The following is a 22,971-nucleotide window of genomic DNA, read 5'->3' as shown; positions in this document are numbered from 1 at the left end:
GTTAGCATTACAAAAAGCATCCCAGGCTTTTAACAGATAAGTGCCTTTGTCTTTCTTTGGCACTTTCATCAAAATCTCAGCTGCATGTTAAAGTCTATAAATTATTTTATATAAATTAGTCTATTCGATTTCTTTGTTTGATTTTTGTTTTGGGGGTTTGTTTAAACTTTGTATCTTTTAATTAACTCAGTTGTTCCTCTTGTTGCAATGACCAAATCTCCCATCAGGGATCGGCTTATTTCAGGAACTATTCAAGAAATATTCATCCCCACAATACTAATGTTGTAAATACTCACTACAACTTAAATAATAATTAAATAAGAAGGAAAAGAAAAGGAAAAACTCCAAAATGCAAAGTTGAGTGGAGAAGGGGTTTTAACAGGCTGGCTTAATTGGAGCGGTCAGATCTGGGGTCAGGAACAGCAGATGGTGGAGGGAGCGTTGACAGGACACCTTCCACCTGCCTGCAGGGTACCCTGTGTGTGTGTGTGTGTGTGTGTGTGTGTGTGTATGTGTGTGTGTGTGTGTCCGCTCTATGGGTGAGACAACTGGGTCAGGGCAAAGAAGTGGGACAGACCACACATATATACACACATGCACACACAAATACATACAGAGGAGTGATATATGATGTAAGTATGCACACATGTAACACTACAATAAAACTAAACTAAATACAACAGTGTTAAAAAGCTGCCCAGTGTGCTTATCAACTCTTATCAGTGTCACACTCTACTGGGAGAGTGGTGCATCTCTAAAGCCCCTTTTCCACTGATTATAAAACCTGCTAAGACCCACTAACATCAGGCTTTTGACGGCAATTGAAAATGGTTCAATCAGCATTCACACCCAGGTCACATGACTCTGCAATACACTCGGTATTGATGTGAACACAACACTCGGGTGAACCCACTAAATTTCACCCCTTTTCCTGCTGTGATGTCTTTCAGAGCACAGACACTAAACAGACCAGTTGTCCAGGTGCTGGTAAACCAGAAACATTGCGGTTACACCTTACCCTGAGAGTGAGCTGCAGCCCCGAAATAAGTTTTAAAAACACACAATCCCTGACACTGACAGGAGCAACAACCTGAGGATGAGACGTGACAGACCTGTTTTACCAGTCTGCACAGCGGCTAACAGCTCACTGTTTCTACCCTGCGCCCATGTGTGTGTGCTCTGTAAGTGCATGTGATGATGTTGCTTCTTGCAGTTGTGTGTGTTCTCAGTCCAAACAGAAAGACAAACTCCACTGACAGTGGAAAATCTGCTTTTATTAGCAGGTTTAGCCATGTTTAAAAAACCTGCTTATACCTGCTAATTTTGTTGGAGAAAGGGTGTTAGTGTGGTGGACCTAATAAAGTGCTTACTGAGTGTGAACTGACATTAGTATCAATATTAAGTGTAGTAACATTAACTTAATTTGATAATAGATTTGCCTCTTCTACAACTCAAAGTTGTTTTAATGGAGTAGAAAAGCTGCATAGTGTTAGCCTCATGTTCCACAATGACCCAGAGTTCACATCTCTGTATGTGATGTCACATCTTTCTTTTCTTTTTCATCTTGACATACACCACTTCAGTCATTTTAACAGCGAACAATGTCAAGCTCAACTCTTGGCCTGAATGTCTTTGCTTTGAAGTAATTGCCTGTCTGTTAGCAAAGACCTTACATAACAAGGAGGCTGACTGGTGATTTGAAAGGCAGCATGAGTTCACATGGCAGTTTGATGAAACATTTGTAAAATTCCCAAACAACAGAAATGGATTATAGTCAGTCAACAGATTATTATACATTATACACTTATTCATAGTTATAGAGTTCTGAAGGAGTGAGTCTGAAAACCCTGAAATTAGTTGCATGTTAGCTCCGCCTGTTCCCTGGTCCTGAAGTCTCAGGTTCTTTGAATGTGATTTTGATTAGATGGGTTAAATAAGGTCTGTGTTTAACAAAAGCTACAACATAAAATACGTCAGTAAATATCCCAGTGTTGATTTACTGTTACTAACCATGTCAGAGGAAAGGCTTTTTATAGAAGAGATAAGAGCTAAATCAAATTAGTTGAAGTTTAGTGGTGGTGACGGTGAAGTCATGTGACCGTGGTGTAGTTGGTTTATAGGCTAACATTAGCTTTTAACTTCTGCTGATTGTTTTTAGGCTTCAAACATCATAAAGTGGAGTTCATTAGTGAAGATGATCCTGCTGAACTAAACCTGTCGGGATCATAAACTGTTGTTTATTTTCTCAAATAATCCAAAAGACAATGGAAGAATCCCAGTGACTTTTAATGGAGGGAACTAGGGTGATGATAACTGCAGGGCTGGACTATAAAAATACATCATCATGCAGAACTGTATGTGGAGAACAACATCTGAAATAAATAGGCTGGGTCTGTAGTGTCAGTTTCAGCATGTGAACTGAATAACTGAAGTCCTTACAACACAATCCCCAATTCCTTATAAGGTACAAAGGTGCCGCTGTTGTGTTACGTCACACCTCTGATCCCGAAACACCATCATGCTGAAATCACACACATCGTGGCAACCAACCAGCATTGTCTGGTTCAATGTAAACAAGCAAAGGTGGCATAATGTGGGGTCTTAACAGTAATGTAGTGGGATCTCTGTTGACTCATCCGCAGGCCAGAGGCCACAACCACTCAAATCTAATAAAGCTAATATTCTGTGTGTGTGTCTGTGTGTGTGTGTGTGTGTGTGTGTGTGTGTGTGTGAGAGAGAGAGAGAGAGAGAGAGAGAGAGAGAAAGAGAGTGAGTTCCAGTATGAAACTAATCTCACATCTCTTCAGATATTGCATGTACTTAGGCGTCACCATAGCAACCATACAGCTCTTTTAAGTCCAAGGAGCATGTGCTGGAAGTGTTTGCGTCATTTCTCCTGAGAGGAAAACTGTCTAAGAATAGTCCCAGCTGTAAATCAATGATCCAGGCTACTGACACAGGAAGATGTGTTTTTAAAGCTTTAAAAAGAGGTCAGTTATTGATCAGGTGATCAATACTTCAACATTACCATTTAATAGCATGACAAAGAAGACAAGTGAGTGTTAGAAACTAGATTGTTTTTTTTAAAAAAGCATAAACAACTTGCAGGGTTCATGTTGATGGGAAATTCTGTCAGACAGGAGAAAGAGTACTATGAGGCTGTACTGTATTTAGACACAGTGGTGCTTTGAGCTTAATGCTAACATCAGGGGGCGTCATGTGGCGTAGTGGTCTAAGCAGGCGCCCCGTGTGTAGAGGCTACAGTCCTCGCTGCAGTTGGCCCCGGCTCGAGTCCCGCATCGGACGGCCTTTGCTGCATGTCATTCCCCCTCTCACTGCCTTCCCATTTCCTGTCTCTCTCTACTATCCTGTCCAATAAAGGCACAAAAGCCCCAAAAAATATATACTTAATACCTATACTTAAGTGTGCTAACATGTTCATGGTGACAATGCTTACATGCTGATGATAAGCAGGTACATTGTTTACCATCAGCCAGGCACTGAATTTACGTTGATGCTAACACAAAGAGTATCCTGCTCAAGAAAGTATAGTAGAGGAGCGTACTAACCTCAGGACCAGAGATTCTGGACATGCCACTTTCACTGTCTCCCTCTGAGAAGGAGCCCGATTCATCACTGGAGTTGCCACCACTGGCACCAAATCCCCGTTCACTTTTGATCTTGGTGCAACCCTGAGAGAAGACCACCTCTCCGCTGTGGGGGTTCCTCTGCTCCATCACCCCGGCCAGGCACTGAGACAGTCCAGAGATGGAGCCTGAGTGCGGTGATGAGGAGAAGTCAAACTGGGGCAAGCTGGAAGGTGAGCTACTGCTGCCTGCGTCCTCTGGGTACGAGAACGAGGAACGGGAGCTGGAGGTCTGGGTTCGGGGCTCAAAGGGAGGAGGAGAGTGGGCTGATGTCTTGATGGGAACAGGGCAGCTGGTGGTGAGGCATGATCGACTGGAGGAAAGAGGTTCTACCTGCATCAGGGTTGAGACTTTTTCTCTGAACTTCTCGTCCATGTAAGATTGGGCCAACATTTGTCGCTCGCCAGCTGCTGAGGAGAAAATGACACTGCGTCTGTCTAGCTCGCCCTCATGTTTAGAAGAGGAGGCTTTGGACACTGGCCTCTCCATGTTCCCACCAATACCAGTCAGTGCTGATGGTATTACATCTGCAATGCCGGTCTTGAGGTCCACTTGGCCGACAGATTCCCTCTTATCCCTCTGTCTGTCTTTGACCAGTTCCCTGTAGTGGTTGAGGGACAGTCTGTTGGTGAGTAGCTGCTGGATGGTGGTGCTGGGAACACCGCTCAGATCCAGGCCACCTCTCTGGAGGTAGGAGCGCAGACAGGAAGAGGGCGAGCCTTGGCTAGGCGAGTGCTCAGCTGCTACTGGAACCCCTTCTACCTCCAGCTCCATCTCCAGCACCTCCTCGGTGCACAACTCCGTGTTGCAGCCATTGCTTTCTTCTTCTTCCTCAAACACAAAAGGTTCCTCTTTGATTCTGGAGGGTGTAAGTAGAGTTTGTGGAGCAGCACTGCTGTCTGCAAGCTGCGAGCTCACAGGGCTGACTGAGGTATGATCGGCCAAAATGACATCATCACTGCCATGATGGTTTTCTCCATTGAGCTTGTTGTCACAGATCTGGTAGTGATATTTCCTGTATTTCGGACATTGAGGAGGGTCAGTGGGAAGTGGCGTAGTGCTTGCTACATGATGCCTCGTGTCTGCAGAATCGTCCACGGATGCCGTCTCTGAAAACACTGTGTCCTTGGCTGTGATGTCATCGTCATACTCCACCTTGCCGTTACTGGCGTGTTGGCTGTCATTCTGTAGCTGCTCCTGAAGGAACCGGAAGCAAGAGTCCTCCAAATTGTGAACACCCAGGAAGTCAGCGCACAGGATGACGTCATGGATGTTCTCCCGACTTAAAACCAGCTTGGCTGTGTAGGCAAACTGGAGCAGTGGTGCGAAACCCTTGGCTGTCACCTGCAGAGGAGAGTAGAGAGCAGATTTCAATTAAATGTGAGATGAAAAAAATACCTTTTATTGACAGTGAGTAATTTAAAAGATACTAGTCAGATTGAGCTCGTAATAATCAGAAAAGGTTCAGTTCCCGTCGCCTTACAAACTAAATTCAATTATCAATTATCATTTAAGTGTTTGTCCTGACTTCTGCCAGCTTTCTCCTGAAGAAACAAAGACAAAGATTCATTGTAACCTTGAGAAACTCTGTCCAAGATGTGAGAGAAAACGCTGGTATTCTGCAAGAATCTAACCAAAGGCACCTTCAACAATTTATTATCTTGTGCATTAAAGCTGCAGTTTCACAGCTGTCCTTAAAGTGATGAAGGTGATGTTTGAGCTATAGAGGAAGACACCTAGAAACATCAGCCATCCTTGATGACGGCTCCCAGAGAATACTTAATTCAAGGTGTCCTTTAATATTTCCTCTGCCGCAAATAATTATATAATAATCATATTATAATCTCTGACCAGCTTGGCCTGGCTGAGCAAAGCTGTCCTGCTCAAACATATTCAGTGTCTTCCAGTTCAACCCTTTCCATATACATGAGTATGCAAGGGTCTGCATCACGTAAAGTTCATCATTGAAGATTAGATAAAAGTTTTTTGTGCAGTCACCAAGACCTTGACCTTTGACCTTTGACCACCAAAATCTAATCAGTTCAAACTTTATTCCAAGTGAATGTTTGTGCTAAATGTGAAGGGATCCCCTGTAGGAGTGGTCAAGATATTGTGTTCACAAGGCCAAAATCCTGTTTTGTGAGGTCACCATGACCTTGACTTTTAGCCACCAAAAATCTAATCAGTTTATCCTTGTGTCTTGGTGAATGTTTGTGCCTAATTTGAAGAAGTTCCAGCAAGGCATTACTGAGATATTGTGTGCATGAGAATGTCACAACCTGAAAACAATAAGTCTCGCGGAGGAATAAAAAAGAAAATATTGTGTGTTACAACATTGACCTTACAGGATTTTAAGAAGTTAGCTGGAAATGAAAGAAACTGGACTTTGCCTCACAAGCCAATCCACTTTATTCATAGTCATTCTGCCACACTCCAGGTTTATTCATCTCATCGTCTGACTGTGGATCATTCAGCTTCTTCCTCTTCTCCTTCATCCCGCATCTCCTCTGCCTCCATCTTGTTCACTACATTCAGCATGGCTATTATGTGTTCATATGAGTGTGCGTTGCTGTGTGGTTGTTTACTGCATATAGCTGTGTGTGCATGTGTGTACATGAATAAGTGTGTGTGTGTGTGTGTGTGTGTGTGTGTGTGTGTGTGTATTGGTGTGTCAGCAGGCATCAGCAGCAGCTGCCTCCTGTGCAGAGAAGCTCCTCTGCACACTGAAGCAGTCCTACTGATGAGCAGCAGCAGGGACAGATGGCACAGGAGACAGGTGGGAGTAATCAGTGACAATGATTGATCATTAACCACTTAACATGTAGTTTTCACCCTTTTAATGTAAATAAAAAAAAATATATATATATATAATTCCACACTGTCTGACAGTATGATATATATTCTCTATCATCTTGTGTCTTTGGAAAGTTTAGGATCTTCACTAGAATTTAGAACTTAAAAAAAGTTCTGTGTTAATCTGGACCATCAGCTGGTCAGCACGGTTTAAGGGATGAAGAACAACCATCAAGTAAAACTGTAAATCAGAACTGTGTGTGCGCTTGTGCGTAGTAATTCAGTAGTTCAAAGGTTCACAAACTGTAGTTTCAAAGTAAAGGGCTGTTTGACGGCAGATAAAGCAATGTAAATGTTCAAAATAAAACGGCACCTCAACTGATATCAAATTGTTTGTCTGTGCTGTTGCTCCTGCTGCTTTTCTAAACTGGCAGCTGGTCTGAATCTACTGCAGGTAACACACTGACTATAGATAAGAACCTCACACAACCTCATATCAATTAACCCAAACTATCACTTTAATACAAAGCCGGGTTTAGTTGAACTTGAACTAAAAATATGTTTCAGTTTCCTGCTTCCTGCATAAAATGTGAATGAAGAATAAGTTAAGCAGCCGGTGAAGACACTTTTATTAATTAATATTGAACATGTCAGGTGTTTACAGCCTGCGCTTCAACACTTATAATTGTACCTATAGAGGAAGTTCAATAAGTCCAAAACATCTTGGAAAACAATAACCTAGAAAATGTCATTTTTAATTTTACAAGAACCAAGCAGATGAGCGGTACGTCCTTAGTCCTGAAAATACTGAACTTTACACCCACATCTGTTTCACTCTGAACTCCAGTCATTTATGAGCAGGTGAGTGGATGGACGATAGAAAGGATGAGGAATATGAAGCCATGCTTAGAGTCATGAGGAGATGGAGTTTGATATGTAAAGTGGTGCAGGCCAGTGTGAGTTGTTACTGTATGAGGTAGAGACACATTCATCAATATGACAGATCTGGAGCATTATAAGGTAAAACCAGCCCCTGGGATCAGGAGCTGGTCCCTGATCAGCCCCAGTGGTTAATGGAAGCAGCAGCAGCTAACAGGGCGACGCCATCAATATTCATGACCAAAAGATTTTCATAAACAGATCCATTTGTGTCAAACCCACTGTTTCATCCACGTGCCCCCCTTCTCTTTAACCTTATTTATCCAAGGAAGGTCGAGGTATCTCAGCGCCTCGACTCCATGTCCTCCTGCCCCTGCTTTACATACTGTCCTGCTTATCAGACCAGACTCTGGGCCCAAGTCCAGCTGAACTATAGCACAGAATAATTGGGTCTGGATAGAGTCCTGTTCTGTTGTGTAAGGTCTGTGTCTAAACCCAGGTAGATCTGTGCAGACTGTAGCAGCTCCGAGTGGTGGTTCTCTTCAACTCCACTCTTCAACTCCACTGCAGGACCAGGTCTAATCATCCTCTGGTTCTTTTGAGATCAGCTCGATGAGTCTTAATTTATGCATGTTTCAGGCAGGTTCACCATCAGTCTGTTTTAGATCTGAATCCATCAACACCTCCACTCCACTATGAACAACTGAGGTTGGCCATTAAGGCTGAGTAAGATTTAAAGACCCCCTCCAATGTATATCAAGTGTTTTACCTTGTTAACATCCACATGATGTTTTTATATTACAAGACATATGATGAGATAAATAATGTTGTGTGTTTCCACCTTGAACTGCAGTGAACCAGTGACAGTCTCATAAAAACAGATTCAGGGTTTCATACGTCACAAACCTAAGGAACCAATCCTGTCAACTTGTGGGGAGGGGGGGTGGGGCTAAATAAACCTCTCAGTACAGACAGAGAGAGTTAGCATTAGCACAACCACTAACACTGTGTCAGCCACTGTCAGTTACAAGCTAACAAACACCATAAACAAATAGAAGATGCTAACTACGCAAATGGTTCAGATCCGACTCCCCATCTGAGTCTTTCATGTTCAACGTGATGATGAACGTCCACGACAACCTCAGTAGTCTCACTCAACCACTTGTTAGCAACCAGCCTTTTTTAACAGATGTAAAAGCTTAAAGAAATCAGGACTTGGGTATTTACTGACTTATTTTATGTCATAGAATAAAACATGAAAATAATTGAGCTTGCCTTAACACAGACCTTAACGCAGTCACCTAACTAGAAACCCATTCAAAAAACTAAACCACTCCATGTGGAAGTGTTGGTGGTGGCCCTTTACCTTGTCCGGCAGGTTAATGATGGGCTCCGCTTCACCGGGTGACGTGTTGTGCCCCAGGAGGGCTTGTAGGAAGTAGCGGCTGCTGGCGGCGAGGACAGCCCTGTGCGCCCGAACCTCCCTTCCCTCCACCTGCACGGTCACGTCGCAGAGGATGCCCTGCCGCCGCTGCTCCTCCAGGCTCAACAGCACGTTGGCGCAGTGGACCTTAGATTCATACACGTACATGGGCGCTGCGGACGCCTCGCTGTCCTGCTCCTCGCCTGCCAACATCACTCCCTCTGGGACTCTGCCGAGGAGAAAGACAGAGGAAGGATCGTTAGCCTGCTGCATGGGAACACTCCTCATTGTGTTCAGGTGTGAAGAGATATGACACAAGGAACTCTACAAGATTCTTCTTACACAGTCTAAAGTGAGGTTGTTCAACAATATATGGCCAATACATGGAGATTCTCTCTGTCTCTTGGTTGCCATGATACTAGGTATGGATATTCAAGATTGCTGGTGATTGCCATCAATCACTCTACCGCTAACGAGCCCTGAACAAGCAACAACAGTACTCAACAAATAATGAGTCAGATGGGAAAAAGGAGCCTCTGAGGGAAGACATGATGGAGATGGGTCAGGGAGTACAGTAACAAATTGAATTTATTGTTTAGAGACCGCACAGTTGTTCAGGTATTTGAGTTTGAAAAGTTTTTGAACAATCTGTAAATGAAAATAAGTAAAATTTTTTTGAAAACCTAATAATGTCATGTAAAATGTGGTAAAAATATGGGAAAGGCACAACTCCAGTAATACTACTGAGATGAGAGTAAGCGATTAATCAAATAGGCAAGCATCAGAAAATTAATTGACAACTGTTGTGTGATTATTTATTTAGTAATGTAAAGAGCGGTTTTGAAGCTCAGAGTGAGCTGCTCCACCGTCGCCATCTTGGCAGCACCTGACTCCGCCCCTTACTCCAAGCTAATCCAAAAATGGTCAAAGACGAGGGGCGTGTGTGGAGCTGAGACTTCAATGCATGCAGTTTGTGGCAATCATACACTCACAGAGCCCACGCCCTCAATTCTACATAACATTAAGTCTTAATAAAATGTAAACAGGTGAGTTATATAAACAGTTGTCATGAAGGAGGAAATTAACTCTAGAGACTAAACCTGTTTTTGTACCAGGCTGTAAACATGTTTATTTCTGCTGTAAAGTTGGACATTTTAACATGGGAGTCTATGTAGACTGACTCACTGTTGGAGCCAGACTCTAGTGGTCATTGGAGGAACTGCAGGTTTTGGTACGGAGGTTGATGCTTAACTACAATAAATATAATACACAATCCTAACCCTAATAACAGTGATAGATTGTCTTTCCTGTATAGCCACCACAGTGATAAACATTACACGGTCCCTGCCAGTTCTGTTTTCACTCCAACACCTGTCTGATAGAGGATACATTTTTACATGTTTATCAGGGTTTACTGTTCTCAATGGTGACCTGCTGTATGATTAGTGTGTTTCTGTTGATAGACATTGAAGAAAGTACATATAGACATAAAGCAGCTCTCCACACTGATTCCTGCAGCTCTGTCCAGAGGCTTTTCATTGTGTTTCATTTCAATGCTGCAGAACATAAAGCCCCAACACAGACAGCTGAGCATGCAGTCTGTCTGTCTCATCAGCCACGGGCTGTGTGTGTGTGTGTGTGTGTGTGTGTGTGTGTGTGTGTGTGTGCGCGCGCGTGTGTGTGTGTGTCTGCAGGCAAAGAGGGGGCTGCTTTCTGCTGATTCATGGCTTTTGAATAGGCAGAGCCCAGCACTGGGGGCTTGCTGAAGTAGTGTTCTGGCTTTTCTCCCAGTGGCCCAGGGGCCAATCATCTCAGCACTGTAGATCATCTCCTGCCTCCCCTCAGGAGCACTTCAGGCTCCGACCATTCTCTCCTGTTTTTATGATGCTTGCAAATTTGTCCACTGTTTGCCCAGTGCCCTGCTCTGCTGAGCTGCTGAGGGCCAAAACAAAAGAAAGAGGAAACTACATTCACTAACACTGCTCTTTGTGTCTCGTCATCTACTGTGTTCCTCAGACAAGTCGCTATGATGGATTGATTATTAATGACTCACACCCTACTGTACTCACCACTAACTGTCCAGCACAGTCACATAGCCACAGTCCAGACTCAAGGTCTGACCAAAAGTAACTGTATAAATATCTGTAGCATCATCTTATTAAAGGTCCATACAGTCTAAGGGTCTCTGTCCATGTGTTGTGTAATTATAAAGCAGGTCTAAGTTCTATATTAATACTGTGAAAGTATCAAAGAGCTCAGTCCACAAAGAAATGCACACAGCATGTATTCAGAAACTGAGCCTAAAAACCAGACGTCAGGACTCCTGTTACTTTGTGATGTCACAACAAAGCAGTCACCGCCCTCAGCCACGCCCGAAGCCACGCCCACCTGGACCCACCATCCATAGTTTTTTATTATTGTTGATGATTTTACTTGTATTAATCTATAAAGACTAGATGAGATGTGAATGCGTAATATATGATTACATCATTTTAAAGACAAGTGAGTGATGAAATGCATTGTGATTCACTGGAATTCATGTCAGGAAGGAGAAATCCATCATGGTAAATGTATTTCATTTGATTTTTAGCCACGAAAATGTTTTAAGTCGCGATTCAGACAATGTATTACGACCTGAGTGAGGGGAGAGACACCGAGGCAGGTTACAACAGTTACCTGGATGAAAAAAACAAAGACAGCGACTTAGAAGACTTCAACCTGCTAACCAGCTAGTCAAGGCTCAGAATGAGACAGAAGGGGAGGAGCCAGTATCAGTGCTAGCTAGAATTAAAAATTCACCCGATGTCACATTGTCACTAAAACCTTTATTTCTCAGCCTCAGAGACAAAACCATGTGAATGAAACCTTAAACCTTTGGTTTTATCCTACTGTTCAAAATTTTTTAATCAATAAACATATTTCATGTTATATGTTTCATGATTCAGAGGCTGAGAAATAAAAGCTTTAGTGAACATCAAGTTTTTCAGAAAACCCTCAGGTTTTGGGAGGTTGTTTTCACACAGTGCTGAAGTTTTAGAGGGAGACTCAGGTCTTAATGAGTTAAAATAACAAGAAATGTCATTGTGTTGCTAAGCTAACAAGCTACAACACAGGAGGCCAATATATCTCAGCACAGCGTTCCCAGTGACCAAGGGTTATTTTCTTCTGAAACAACTGATTTTAGTCTGAATTTGACTCTGACTGAACATCACCATTTATATTTACCAGTGACTGTTTTACCCAGCTACATCAGTGGGTGACAATCTGTTAGCTTGTGGTTGGCCTAGTCGTGCGTCATTCAATAAACAGCCTGGGAGAGGAGATGTAAAACTACACTGAGATGGTTTTTGGTTCTTAAAACCACAAATATATCTTCTGATGGATCAACACTTCAAATCAAACACAGGAGAGGAGGAAAATATGGAGCTTTAAGAAAAAGAGTCCACAGCAGAAATCTAGTAGCTGTAGATACAGTAGGATCATCATCACCATCATCAGGAAACACTGGGAGCACAGTACATTACAGAGACACGACACCTTCAGAGCTGAGAGTCAGAGTCAGCACCTGCTCTACCATTATATCACAATACAGAAATCATTTAGAGAAACTGCATAAACATTTCCCACTTTCCACATTTCCCCAAGTCTCACTTTCAATCAGCAGTCTGACGTATAAAGCTGTTTCTCTGTGTTTTCGCTTTCTTCCTTCCCACCACGCTGGGTAAAGTGTTCAGAGACAGTTGAGGAGCTTTGGTAAACAAGACGTTGCCTGTGGTTTCATCATCTCGTCGACGCCGAGCTTTAATATGTGTGAGAAGGGGATGGCATGTTGGAGCAGCAGACAGGCTGACAGGCAGCGAGCTGATATCCATAATCCCCCAACTGTAAAAAAAAAAATATATATATATATATAAAATAACATTCTGCTGAAGGGGGTGAGAGGAGGAGCAGATAACTTCTACTGGGCTAAAATAACCTGGTGTGGAACTGTAGCTGCAGGGAACAGTACACTCAGCGATCATTTTATTAGGAACAGCACATTAACACTGGGTAGTTCCTCAGTTCTTCATGTCATTGGATCCACCAGATGTTGAGACTTCCCTCTCAGACTCTGCTCCATGTTGACATGATGCATCAAACCATTTCTGCTGATTCATCAACGGCACATTCAAGCTGCCAATCTCCTGTTCTACCACATCCCAAAAGTGTTCTGCTGGATTCAGGTCAGCCCCCCCTCAGTTTTAACCCTAACCTGACCCGACTGGACACAACAACAGCAACAACATAAAATGTAGATCTGGGTAAAAACATGTAAACAATCACACAAGGTTCAGCATGAGGTGTAAATATGTGTAGGTGTGTTTCTGAGGTGAGACGCTGGTCGACTCAGATGAAACAACTCATCAACATGAACTCATCAGTGAATCGGACTGTCCAGCTCATCACTGCAGTTAATTAACTGTAAAATACTTGACATCATTAATACAGTGATTGTTGTGGACACTTAAAGTGAACATGTATTGGTCGTACACTGAGAGCCACTGAGATACTGCTCCATCTGCACAGCTAAACAACTGAAGATAGGTTTCATATCCACCCAGAATACTACAGGCTGATGTATGAGACCAAACCTAAAGACACGCTCTGTAACTTAAGGAAAATGTTTTTTCACATGTAGTTTTAATTATTTTGTTTTAGTTAACGATAATAACCTTGTTCCAGGAGACACTGAAAAGTGATGAACCCGGATGGATTTACATGTATTATAATACATCCATGTGCACTTGTTGCTCAATGCTTTTAACTTCAGAAGTCTTTTCAAAGTATTGAACAACAAGTGCATCACAGCCAGGTCCATCACTTTTTAGTGTCCCCCTGGAAACACTTCCGTTGTGTTGTGAGTATTTGCAGCCCATGTGTTGTCAAACTGATGAAGACGTTTTCTGAATTTGTTTGTGTTTTGTCTGTTTGTATGTGTTTTCTTACGCTGCATTGTGTTGAGCTCTAAGAGCCATTATCACCCAAAGGATCTGTGTCCTCTGAGAACTGTGTTAGAATTAACAGTTGGACATAAAAGCTCATGATCACCTTGTGACCCAGTCAGAGTGTTTCACCTACAACACTACGAACCACCTCCAACCCAGTGTCTAAATACAGACCTCACAATCACAATCAACAGACTGAACCCCAGTCGAGCAGAGCAGCAGGAGCTTCCTCCTGTCCAAGTGCCACTGCCAGTATTTCCCATAATGCAGCTCTCAGTGGCCGCTCAGCACTTTCTCCTCATCAGTCAGTTGCTCTGTTAGCCTACATTCAACCTGGGAGAACCATCAATCACAAACACACACACACACACACACATCTAAGGCTTTTCAACCCCTGAGACACACACACATACACACTTACACTTATCTTTGTGGGGACTCATCATTGACTTAATAATGTACTCACCAACCCCTCACCCAAACCTGAACCATCACAACTGAGTGCATGACCCCAACCCTGGGACCAAGTCTCCACCCTCAAACAGCCAGTTAAACGTGTAGCGTCCCCATAAATGCAGTAAAACAAGCCCCAGAACACACACACACACACACACGCACACGCACGCACACACACACACACGCACACACACACGCACACATGCACACACACACACACACACACACACACACACACACACACACACACACACACACACACACACACACACACGGTGCATCCCAGCAGGCAGCGTAGAAACATCCAGGAGTGAATAATTCATCACAGGAGCAGCAGAGCCCAAGGTCAGGCAGGGATCTTCCCCCAGAGCTGCAGCTACACTCACAAATATTAATTAACAAACACTAATAATTCACCAATTCCACTCTGTGTGTGTGTGTGTGTGTGTGTGTGGGTGTGTGCGCGTGTGTGGGTGTGTGTGTACACTCCAATGTATTACTATGGCCTACTTTCCTCCACATCCCCTGCCCTGATTATGTCTTATGTTCATGTGATGGTGTCTGTGGGGTATTCTGAGAGAAGCTAATTCCATCAGTACAACAAAAGAGCCATGTTCACCGCTCCCTCAGCTGCTCCTCTCCAACACCACACATTATTTTCACTCACTTCTCCTTTTATGATTTTTTTTTCCCCATCACAGCTAAATTATGGTCAGTTACACTTAACACATCCTGTACGCTTTCACATTAAAAGCTTGATCTTGACGAGAAATAAAGACACAAGCCACTATTGACTACGTACAGTGTGCAACGTTTCCATAAAGTTTTTAAGGTTTTTACCGGCTCCATCGGTGTCATTCGTGTGGCCAGTCCCGGTGGATCAGTCCAAGACTGAATTCTCTCCCAGTCTGACTGTAGATGACCGTTTGATTTTATAAACTCCAACTTATCATGACCATGCAAAAGACTAAATGCAATCCATTTTTGAATAGAATCTCCTTGTGAAAAACCTTGAGAAGTCAAAATATGACAAAAAGGGGACAAAAAACTGTGATTAAGAAAAGTTGGTGTATCAATAAGAAGAAAAAGCTACAAAGTGCAGCAGAGAAAGACTCAGCGAATAAGTCATGATGAAACATCTGATCTGTGTGAAGTACTGGCTGACAATTTTTTCGGGATGGGGAGTCAATTTCAATATTGGTACAGGAAAAGACGTCAGTGGGAGCGGACCGGACAGGAATCATAATAACAAGTCACAACAAGTCAGTTTTTATATATGCAGATGAAAGAACGCCATTTTCTTTATTTGGAACATAATGCAGATTGTTCTTTTGTCTTTTTTATTCAGTTTTATCCTCTCCTGTCTGACGAGTGTGGATGATGATGCGTGGTGCAGCCACCAAACATCAGAGAGGCTGCTCCCTCTTACATTAGAACTACTCAATAAGTTTGACCATGAAACAAAGAGAAATGTCATATTTCCATCATGCTCTCCACCTTGTTTTCATTAGTTAGAGCTTTGACTGCAGCCCTTTTAATGACATCATCATGCTGTGCCCTCTTCTTTTGCAGTGGTTTAATGGCACCAGCTGGAGAATAAGTGCCACCAACTGTTTATTGACGTGTCTGACTCCTGATACTCACATTCTCTTTTGTTGCTTTTCTGGAAATCCATTTAAATGTGTTTCCCACTTGGACTGAACCTGACACTGTTCTGCTGGACTGTTTACCATGATCATAATCTAAACAAAGCACTGGACAAATTGAAATGTTGACGATGTAAATTCAGGAAATTCATCAAAGTTTCATAATTCATCCACATTTCATGATAATCCATTCAAGACTTGTCCTTCTCAACCTCACGGTGGCGCCACAGGAAACATCAGGAGATCAGACGATCTAAATAAATACAGAAATTTAATCTCAGGAACAAAACAACTCACAGCTAAAGATAGTGCTCAGTCCTCACTACATTACTGAGGCCATCCCTCTGGACTTCCTGAGCTCCGGAAACACACCGCCATGACATCAGCGTCTCCCATTCAACAATGAGGCTTTGTTGAGAGAGGCTCTCACTTGCACTGCGGTTATTGACACCCTGATAAATGACCTCTGAGGTCATCGGCAACAGTGTTTGCTCATCCCTCAGCCTCCTTCAGCCCTCTATAACTCATCCTGCCTTTGTCAAGTGGAATTGGATTTAGTGTGAATGAAACCCCCCTCACCCCTCAGCACACAGCCAGCTCTCCTGCGCCAGACGACCACTGCACATGTGTGAAGGGCAAGTGTCCTGCTGCAGGAGAGGGGGATTACAGGTAGTAAATGGACTGCGAGGGCCTGGACGATGGACATGTAACATTTATAGAGGAATGACATATGTGCTGGAATGAGCAGGGAGGGGTGTACGTGTGTGTGTGCGTGTGCATGTGTGCTGTGTGTGTGTGTGTGTGTGTGTCAGTGTGTCTGTGTGTGTGTTTATCCAGTGATTAAGTTACAATCTATAGATGCTGAATAGCTGACCTCAGTGCTTTGTGTCTCATGCCCTCACTCTCCATCAATATCTTCACCTTTTATCCTGTAAGTGCAAATACACACACACACACACACACACACACACACACATACACGCACACACAGACACACACACAGACACACACACACTAATGCAGAGCAGTAATCTGTTTCCCTCCCTATATGACATTTAACTGCTTTCACACTCCCCACCAGACAAGAACACTGATGCCCAGGATTATGTTCAATGTGTATATTCAGCTTTTTTTTATTGTCATTATTACTATTATTACTGTTAATGCCAGTGTTCGGAAACTTCCTGCTTTGACCAATATCTGTGTGTGGTCAACTACAGTTTAGTTTAAGTTAGGGCAGACATGTCTGAAGTCCAGCCCACGGGCCAATCGTGGCCCACTGACCAATTTTAAACGTCTCTCAGAATACACATTATGTGGCCCGCCACACAGTATCGGTTAATGGAGTAAGTTCACTTTGCCCAAATCCTGTGCACCTCACGATGACGACACTATCGAATAGCTCACAGACATCTCCACTAAGGTTGTGCAGATGGACAATGGTATCGGCGATAGACTGACTGCTCGTGCCTTTGCAAATGTCAAGGCGATATTTGACTTGTTTTCCCATTAATGTAGTAACTCATTACTCACACTCCAATCGGCTGATTGTATTGAAGCTGCTTGTTGTGTGTAGGAACTGCTGTGATTTATGAGCAGAGGAGATCGACAGACGGACCGAACACATCATTTAGTTCAGTTTCTTATCCTGTTGCTTTTTATTGTGGTAAATACAACTTCTGGAATCAATGAGGGAGAGAGGAAGCAAATGGGACACACTCGCTTTTCTGGTGACTCCCCTTTCTCTCTCGCTCATATGGTAATGTAAGGCCCCCCCCATAGGTGTAGAGCTGCCGGAGCCACTTGAACGACGCTCCTCTACTTTTTTTCTCCAGATGAAATAAAATATCTACAGTTCAAATAATCTGTTTGATATTTATATGTATTTTAAGTGGTTGAAGATCCTTTCATCACTAAAGAGTCTGTCATGAAGAGCGCTAATGAAAAGAAATGAAACGGTCAAAGTTGTCATATTGACATTTAGGGTGTATTGATTAATTTCCAAATGTCAAACATGCATTGATTAACACGCAAGAAAACATTCCACCTTTAAAAGATGACAGTAGCTGCCACTAGCCTCTGAGATGCTCAGTGAATTAAATGGTTAAGTAGTAAAAAACATCCTTTCATTCATCATTCACTCCTGATCAAACTGTTCAGAAAGTAGGCGGAAATCTTTTAAAGATCAGCTCTACCTGTGATTAAGACAGAGTAGAGGAGTGTAATCGCTTGTTGACCGGCATGAACAGCTGTGTAGTAAATACTGTACAGAGCCGCATGGCCCCCAGGTATGTTTACTTTATCAAATCTAGAGTAAAAAGGAAGAGAACACAGAGTTGGGCAACTAACCCACCTGATAAGGGGAAAGAAACTGTGTCCAGACTGTGCAACACTACAGTAAGTACAGTGGGTCAAAATTGAAGCAGGAAGTGGGTCTGTAAACTGTGGTGGAGGTTTACAACAGACAATTTGGTTAATTCATTCATTTCTTATTACTCTTATTTTCTGTTCTATATAAAAGTTTCTGGATACAGAGTCTGATGCTCATGTTACCTAAATGTTAATTACATATGTTTCTGACACATTGTACAGCTATAGGTTACTGAATTTGGTGCTTTCAAGAGCTACTTAAAGGTCCCATATAGTTTAATCATAATATTTTATATCCAAAAGGTCAAAGGTCAACTTCACTCTGACATCATAATGTTCTGCTCGGTGGGGGAAACAACCAGCCACGTGTGCTAAGGCGAGCCACAGGATGCTAACTGCAGTTCACTTCATGGCCACCGGTGTCATCAACAGCAAGGGTTTTCTGAATGTTACATATATGAGGTTTAAGATCTAACCAGCAATGAGACGAAAACAAAGGCAATAAACCAGGAAAATCATCACATCACAGAGAGATGAGACATGTGAACCTCGCAGTCTGAAGCCAGCAGCACCGTTTTCCCCAAAAACTAACCCGACGAGGTTTTCTTCTTCAGATAACTACATTCTGGCCTAAAGCTTTGTGTTTTTCTTTACTGAGTAAAAGTTTTTCTTTTACTGTGTTAACTAAAGTTCATGAGATACTCAGTTATTCCTGTGGGTTGTTGTGTACGTAGGGGAATGTTGATGGAAAATTGCCAGTTGATACATTTTGGTCAATTAGCTGATTCCAGTTCAGCTGTTAAAGTGAGCCTTTCATCTGCCTTCGTATTCCATTACATTCCACTTCCATCTGAGTAAACAGCTTATACTGAATAAGACAATATTAATGTAAAGCAACAGTCAGCTTACTGCAGCGTCGAGGCTCAGGCAGACATTATGTTCTGTTACAATAACACTCAGTCCAAACATCTGCATCCATTGCAGTTGGCATTAAAAACAGTACTGTTGTTCTATTCTAGCATCATGTCTACTCATTCTTCACTATGTAATGTTGTTATCTTTGTCAGTTGAGGATTTTGATTGGTGTTCACTTCTGTTTGTGGGCTAATTTCTTAAGTTTCAAGGTAAAACTGAGGTAGATTCAAGCATGTGAGGCCAGTCGGATTTCACCCAAACAAAAGCAGTAAGGTTAGGGTTTAGGAGTAGGGTTATGTTTTGGGGGTGAAGGGCTGTTTTTGTTTGTCATTAATCACATTATGCTGACAGAACAAAATTATAATAATGCCCCCTTATCTGTTTATTGAATCCCATCAAATATGAGTTGAAATTAATGAAATTCCGACTTTGCTAAACCCAGTTAATTCAATCAATGTTTCTTTTTTATGCCTCTGCGCCGGTGTCAGCCAGGGCCGGAGGCATTATGTTTTTGAGTTTTCTTTTAGTTTAGTTTTTTTAAGTTCTTTTAGTTAGTTAAACAAAGAATGAATGAAATGAAATCCTCTGTAAACTCTCTGTAGGCTAACTATCCAAATAAAGTGTAACCTTTACATTATATTTGACTCTCCAGGGCTAAAACAAAGAGTGGAGATACGTCTGGCTACGCGAGACTATAGTTTGTCTAACATGGAGTTTGTGCTGGAGCCATCGTTGACTCCATTTCTAAGCTAACGTTAGCTACTGTTGGAGCTGTAAGGAAAGCCGAGTCGAGGCACTCAGGAGCGTAGACATCATGTCTTTTGGATTTTCCCATTAGATTCGTCTTGAGTCCTTAACAAATGAGTCCACAGGTTGTTTAAAAATCAACTAGAGGGGCGTCGTGTAGCGTAGTGGTTTAAGCAGGCGTCCCATGTGTAGAGGCTACAGTCCTCGCTGCAGTCGGCCCCGGTTCGAATCCCGCATCGGACGGCCTTTCACTGCATGTCATTCCCCCTCTCTCTGCCTCCCCGTTTCCTGTCACTCTCCACTGTGCTGTCCATTAAAGGCATAAAAAAGCCCCAAAAAAAAAAATATATACTTTAAAAAATCAACTAGAACGCTGGGCAGTTACGCTACAATCCGCTCACACGGTTGCAATAAAAAAAGCAATTAATACATGTCGTACCTTTAAATGAACAACTGGAGGTGCAGCTTGCTAAGCAGGATTTCTGCAGCTTTATAAGGATCAAACAGTTTGTCAATTTGTCAAACAGTTATTGTTCTCTTTTGACACTGCTGCTTTTAGTTTGTCTGGATTACATTTACCTCTGAAAGCTTCATGTGCCCACACTGTAAATTAACATGCACTCATTTGCTATGGGTATTCATATGTATATGCTATGTTCAACTGTGTTTTTCAGAACACAATACAAACTGTGTTATTGAAGTGCTGAAACCACCATGACTAAATGTTTCAGTCAGTGTGGAGGTGTCTTAAGTTCCTCTCATGGCCATGAAGGCAGCGAGACAACTCAATCTTTTTTTCACACCTCTGATTCCGCTATCTAAAATCACACACAATATGCCGGCTTTGTTTGGTTAAGTAAAGCAAAGGCGGCATAACAAGGGGTCATCTTAACAGCAATATAGTGGAATCTCTGTATAAAAGGGGGCTACTGCCTCAGTGCAGTGGACAGGATAAGGTTTCCTTTCGGGAGCATCACTGGACTTTAAATTGTAGAGTCAGGTTGGGAGCAGGGGTCGTCAGATTCTGGTCATACAAAAGTAGTAGTCCTGCAAATCTGAATCATCCAAATTCCCTTTCATCCATTCCAAAAACTGACTTTTGTACATTATCACCATCATCGCCATCATCATCATCTGAAAATGATGCTCCCTGTTCTCTTCATCGAATCAAGAATTATTACTACTGATGGGACGTATGAAGCTGAGACTGCACTGGGTATGAAGGGCCAGATGAAGCAACGACATCTGACAAACGAGGCCTCGTGTTGCATGGGAGTGTTGGTTTCAGAATAAAAGCACTGTAAACATCCAGCACTTTGTGGATTGTTGTTGGTGGTAGTTTGGTTTGTGCATCATCAGTGTAGGAGAGTTTGTAGCAATTGCGTTTGGTTTAGTGGAGTATTTGTTGTCATTATTACCATTATCATTAGTATATATTGTTGTTTTACTGGTAGTAGTAGTAGCAGTAGTGAAAGCAGTAGAAGTATCAGTACTAACTCTATACTGGGTACCTCAAGCACTGAATCCCAACACACAGATGTTATCATGTCATTCATTTTCATGACATGAACCTGAAACACAGCTGCTAGCAAAGACAACAATGATCTTGTTATCACGCTGTTGTGTTTCTTCCTGGACCATATGTAGATTTTTTTTTTACAAGGCAGTTACTCTGGAGAGGAACAGAGGTGAGCACTGTTGCAGAAAGAGGGAACTCCACTATTTGGTAGCCTTCAGCACAAGTCAACACTTCATGTTATGAACTTATCTTTCAACTTCCTTTTCCACATGAAAATAACCAGCATCAATCACGCATTGGCCCAATCACACGAAGATCACGGTGCTTTAGATCTTAAACAGGGGCTTGTGTAAATATACAGTATCAGTTATACAGTATGTTCATACCTGGCGCAGGGCTGAAAACTGTGCATTAAAATGAATCATTTTTGAGAGGGTGCAAAAGCTCTCAGATGCCAAATGAGTCATAAAGGCAGAGACGTTGAGCACAGGATTATTTCATCTCCTTCACAAGGCATCGCAGTGTAGGCATGAAAATGAAAGTACACATGTGGGCTGCTAAACGCCCACAAAGTTTCCACAGAGGACGACTGACAGATTAACATCACCCCGCTGAAATTCTTTCAGCCTTTCAAATGTTTTGCATTGCTGGAAAACCAGGAGCAGATTTTCTGCTGTCGGAATTACACCACCACAACGTGCAGTCGCACAGCAGCGCAAAAGTCTTCAGTGACTCAGATGTTGATCTCATCCATAGACTCGGGGCTGTCCTGAATACTGCCTCCCATGTTCCTCTGCAGCATATCGGTGTATCACTCTCCTGACGACACTGTAGTGACGCCACTGTCCTGATTAACCCAGAAACCATTGAGATGTCAGACCCGGTCCACTGGATTTTATTTCACCTGGTTGACGGTTACGGATGTAGCAGATACGGACCTTCCCTCCCCGAGGGAGCTCCTCCGTGGTCATCTGTGTTTCCTGACACTTCCACTCCCTCCTTTCAGCTGGGAGGCTGGGCTGACATCACTTTGCCTTAGGCTGCCATTGAAGCGTAAATTGGATCAGGCTTGTCGGGTTTCAGGGAAAGTGAAGCTGGGTTTTGCAGTGTGAGTCATGGCCAGGATGGAATACTGCAGAAATTAAAATGCACTACACTGGGAACGCAGCCAAATCAAACTGAAGCAATAGGATCAGAACAAAAAAGAAAAACACACTTTAACCTCTCAGTGTTTACTAGTGGGTTTAAACACGATACAGCCAACAGTCATTTAGCAATTAGGAGCAAGCTTTTTCATCCAAACACTGAACTAAAGACGGGTTTGTTTGTTTTGTTTTTAATGAAGTGTCTCTGTCAGAGAGATCACACAGCTCCACTCTCACAGAGCCTCATTTAGAACTGCTGTGAGGTGTAAGAGATGTGAACTCACTAAACTCTGACCCATGGTGCCAGCGTTTTAGAGGCTGGAGGAACTGAAAACACAGACGGAAAAGAAGCAGGGTGGGGTCTAGACTGTTTTGTTTGATGGTTTAATTTCAGGGGTTGGGGGGGAGGGGGCATGTCAAATTTAAACACCTCCATCTAGGCAATG

General features: G+C 42.7%; 1 protein-coding gene across 1 annotated transcript in view; it reads right to left on the bottom strand.

Moving 5' to 3' along the window:
* The window catches only part of bach2a (BTB and CNC homology 1, basic leucine zipper transcription factor 2a), a 46,630-nt gene that overhangs the window by 11,978 nt on the left and 11,681 nt on the right, over nt 1-22,971 (bottom strand). The window contains exons 2-3 of the mRNA XM_056394242.1: nt 8,686-8,971; nt 3,570-4,991 (exon numbers count right to left, since the gene is read on the bottom strand). Of these exons, the coding sequence (XP_056250217.1) occupies nt 3,570-4,991; nt 8,686-8,955 (1,692 nt within the window). The 5' untranslated portion in view covers nt 8,956-8,971. The remainder of the gene's footprint in view (nt 1-3,569; nt 4,992-8,685; nt 8,972-22,971) is intronic.

Source organism: Seriola aureovittata, chromosome 13, assembly GCF_021018895.1.
Source record: "Seriola aureovittata isolate HTS-2021-v1 ecotype China chromosome 13, ASM2101889v1, whole genome shotgun sequence".
NCBI lineage: Eukaryota > Metazoa > Chordata > Actinopteri > Carangiformes > Carangidae > Seriola > Seriola aureovittata.
Note: the sequence above shows the minus strand (reverse complement) of the source record. Positions and strands in the feature narration are given on the sequence as shown.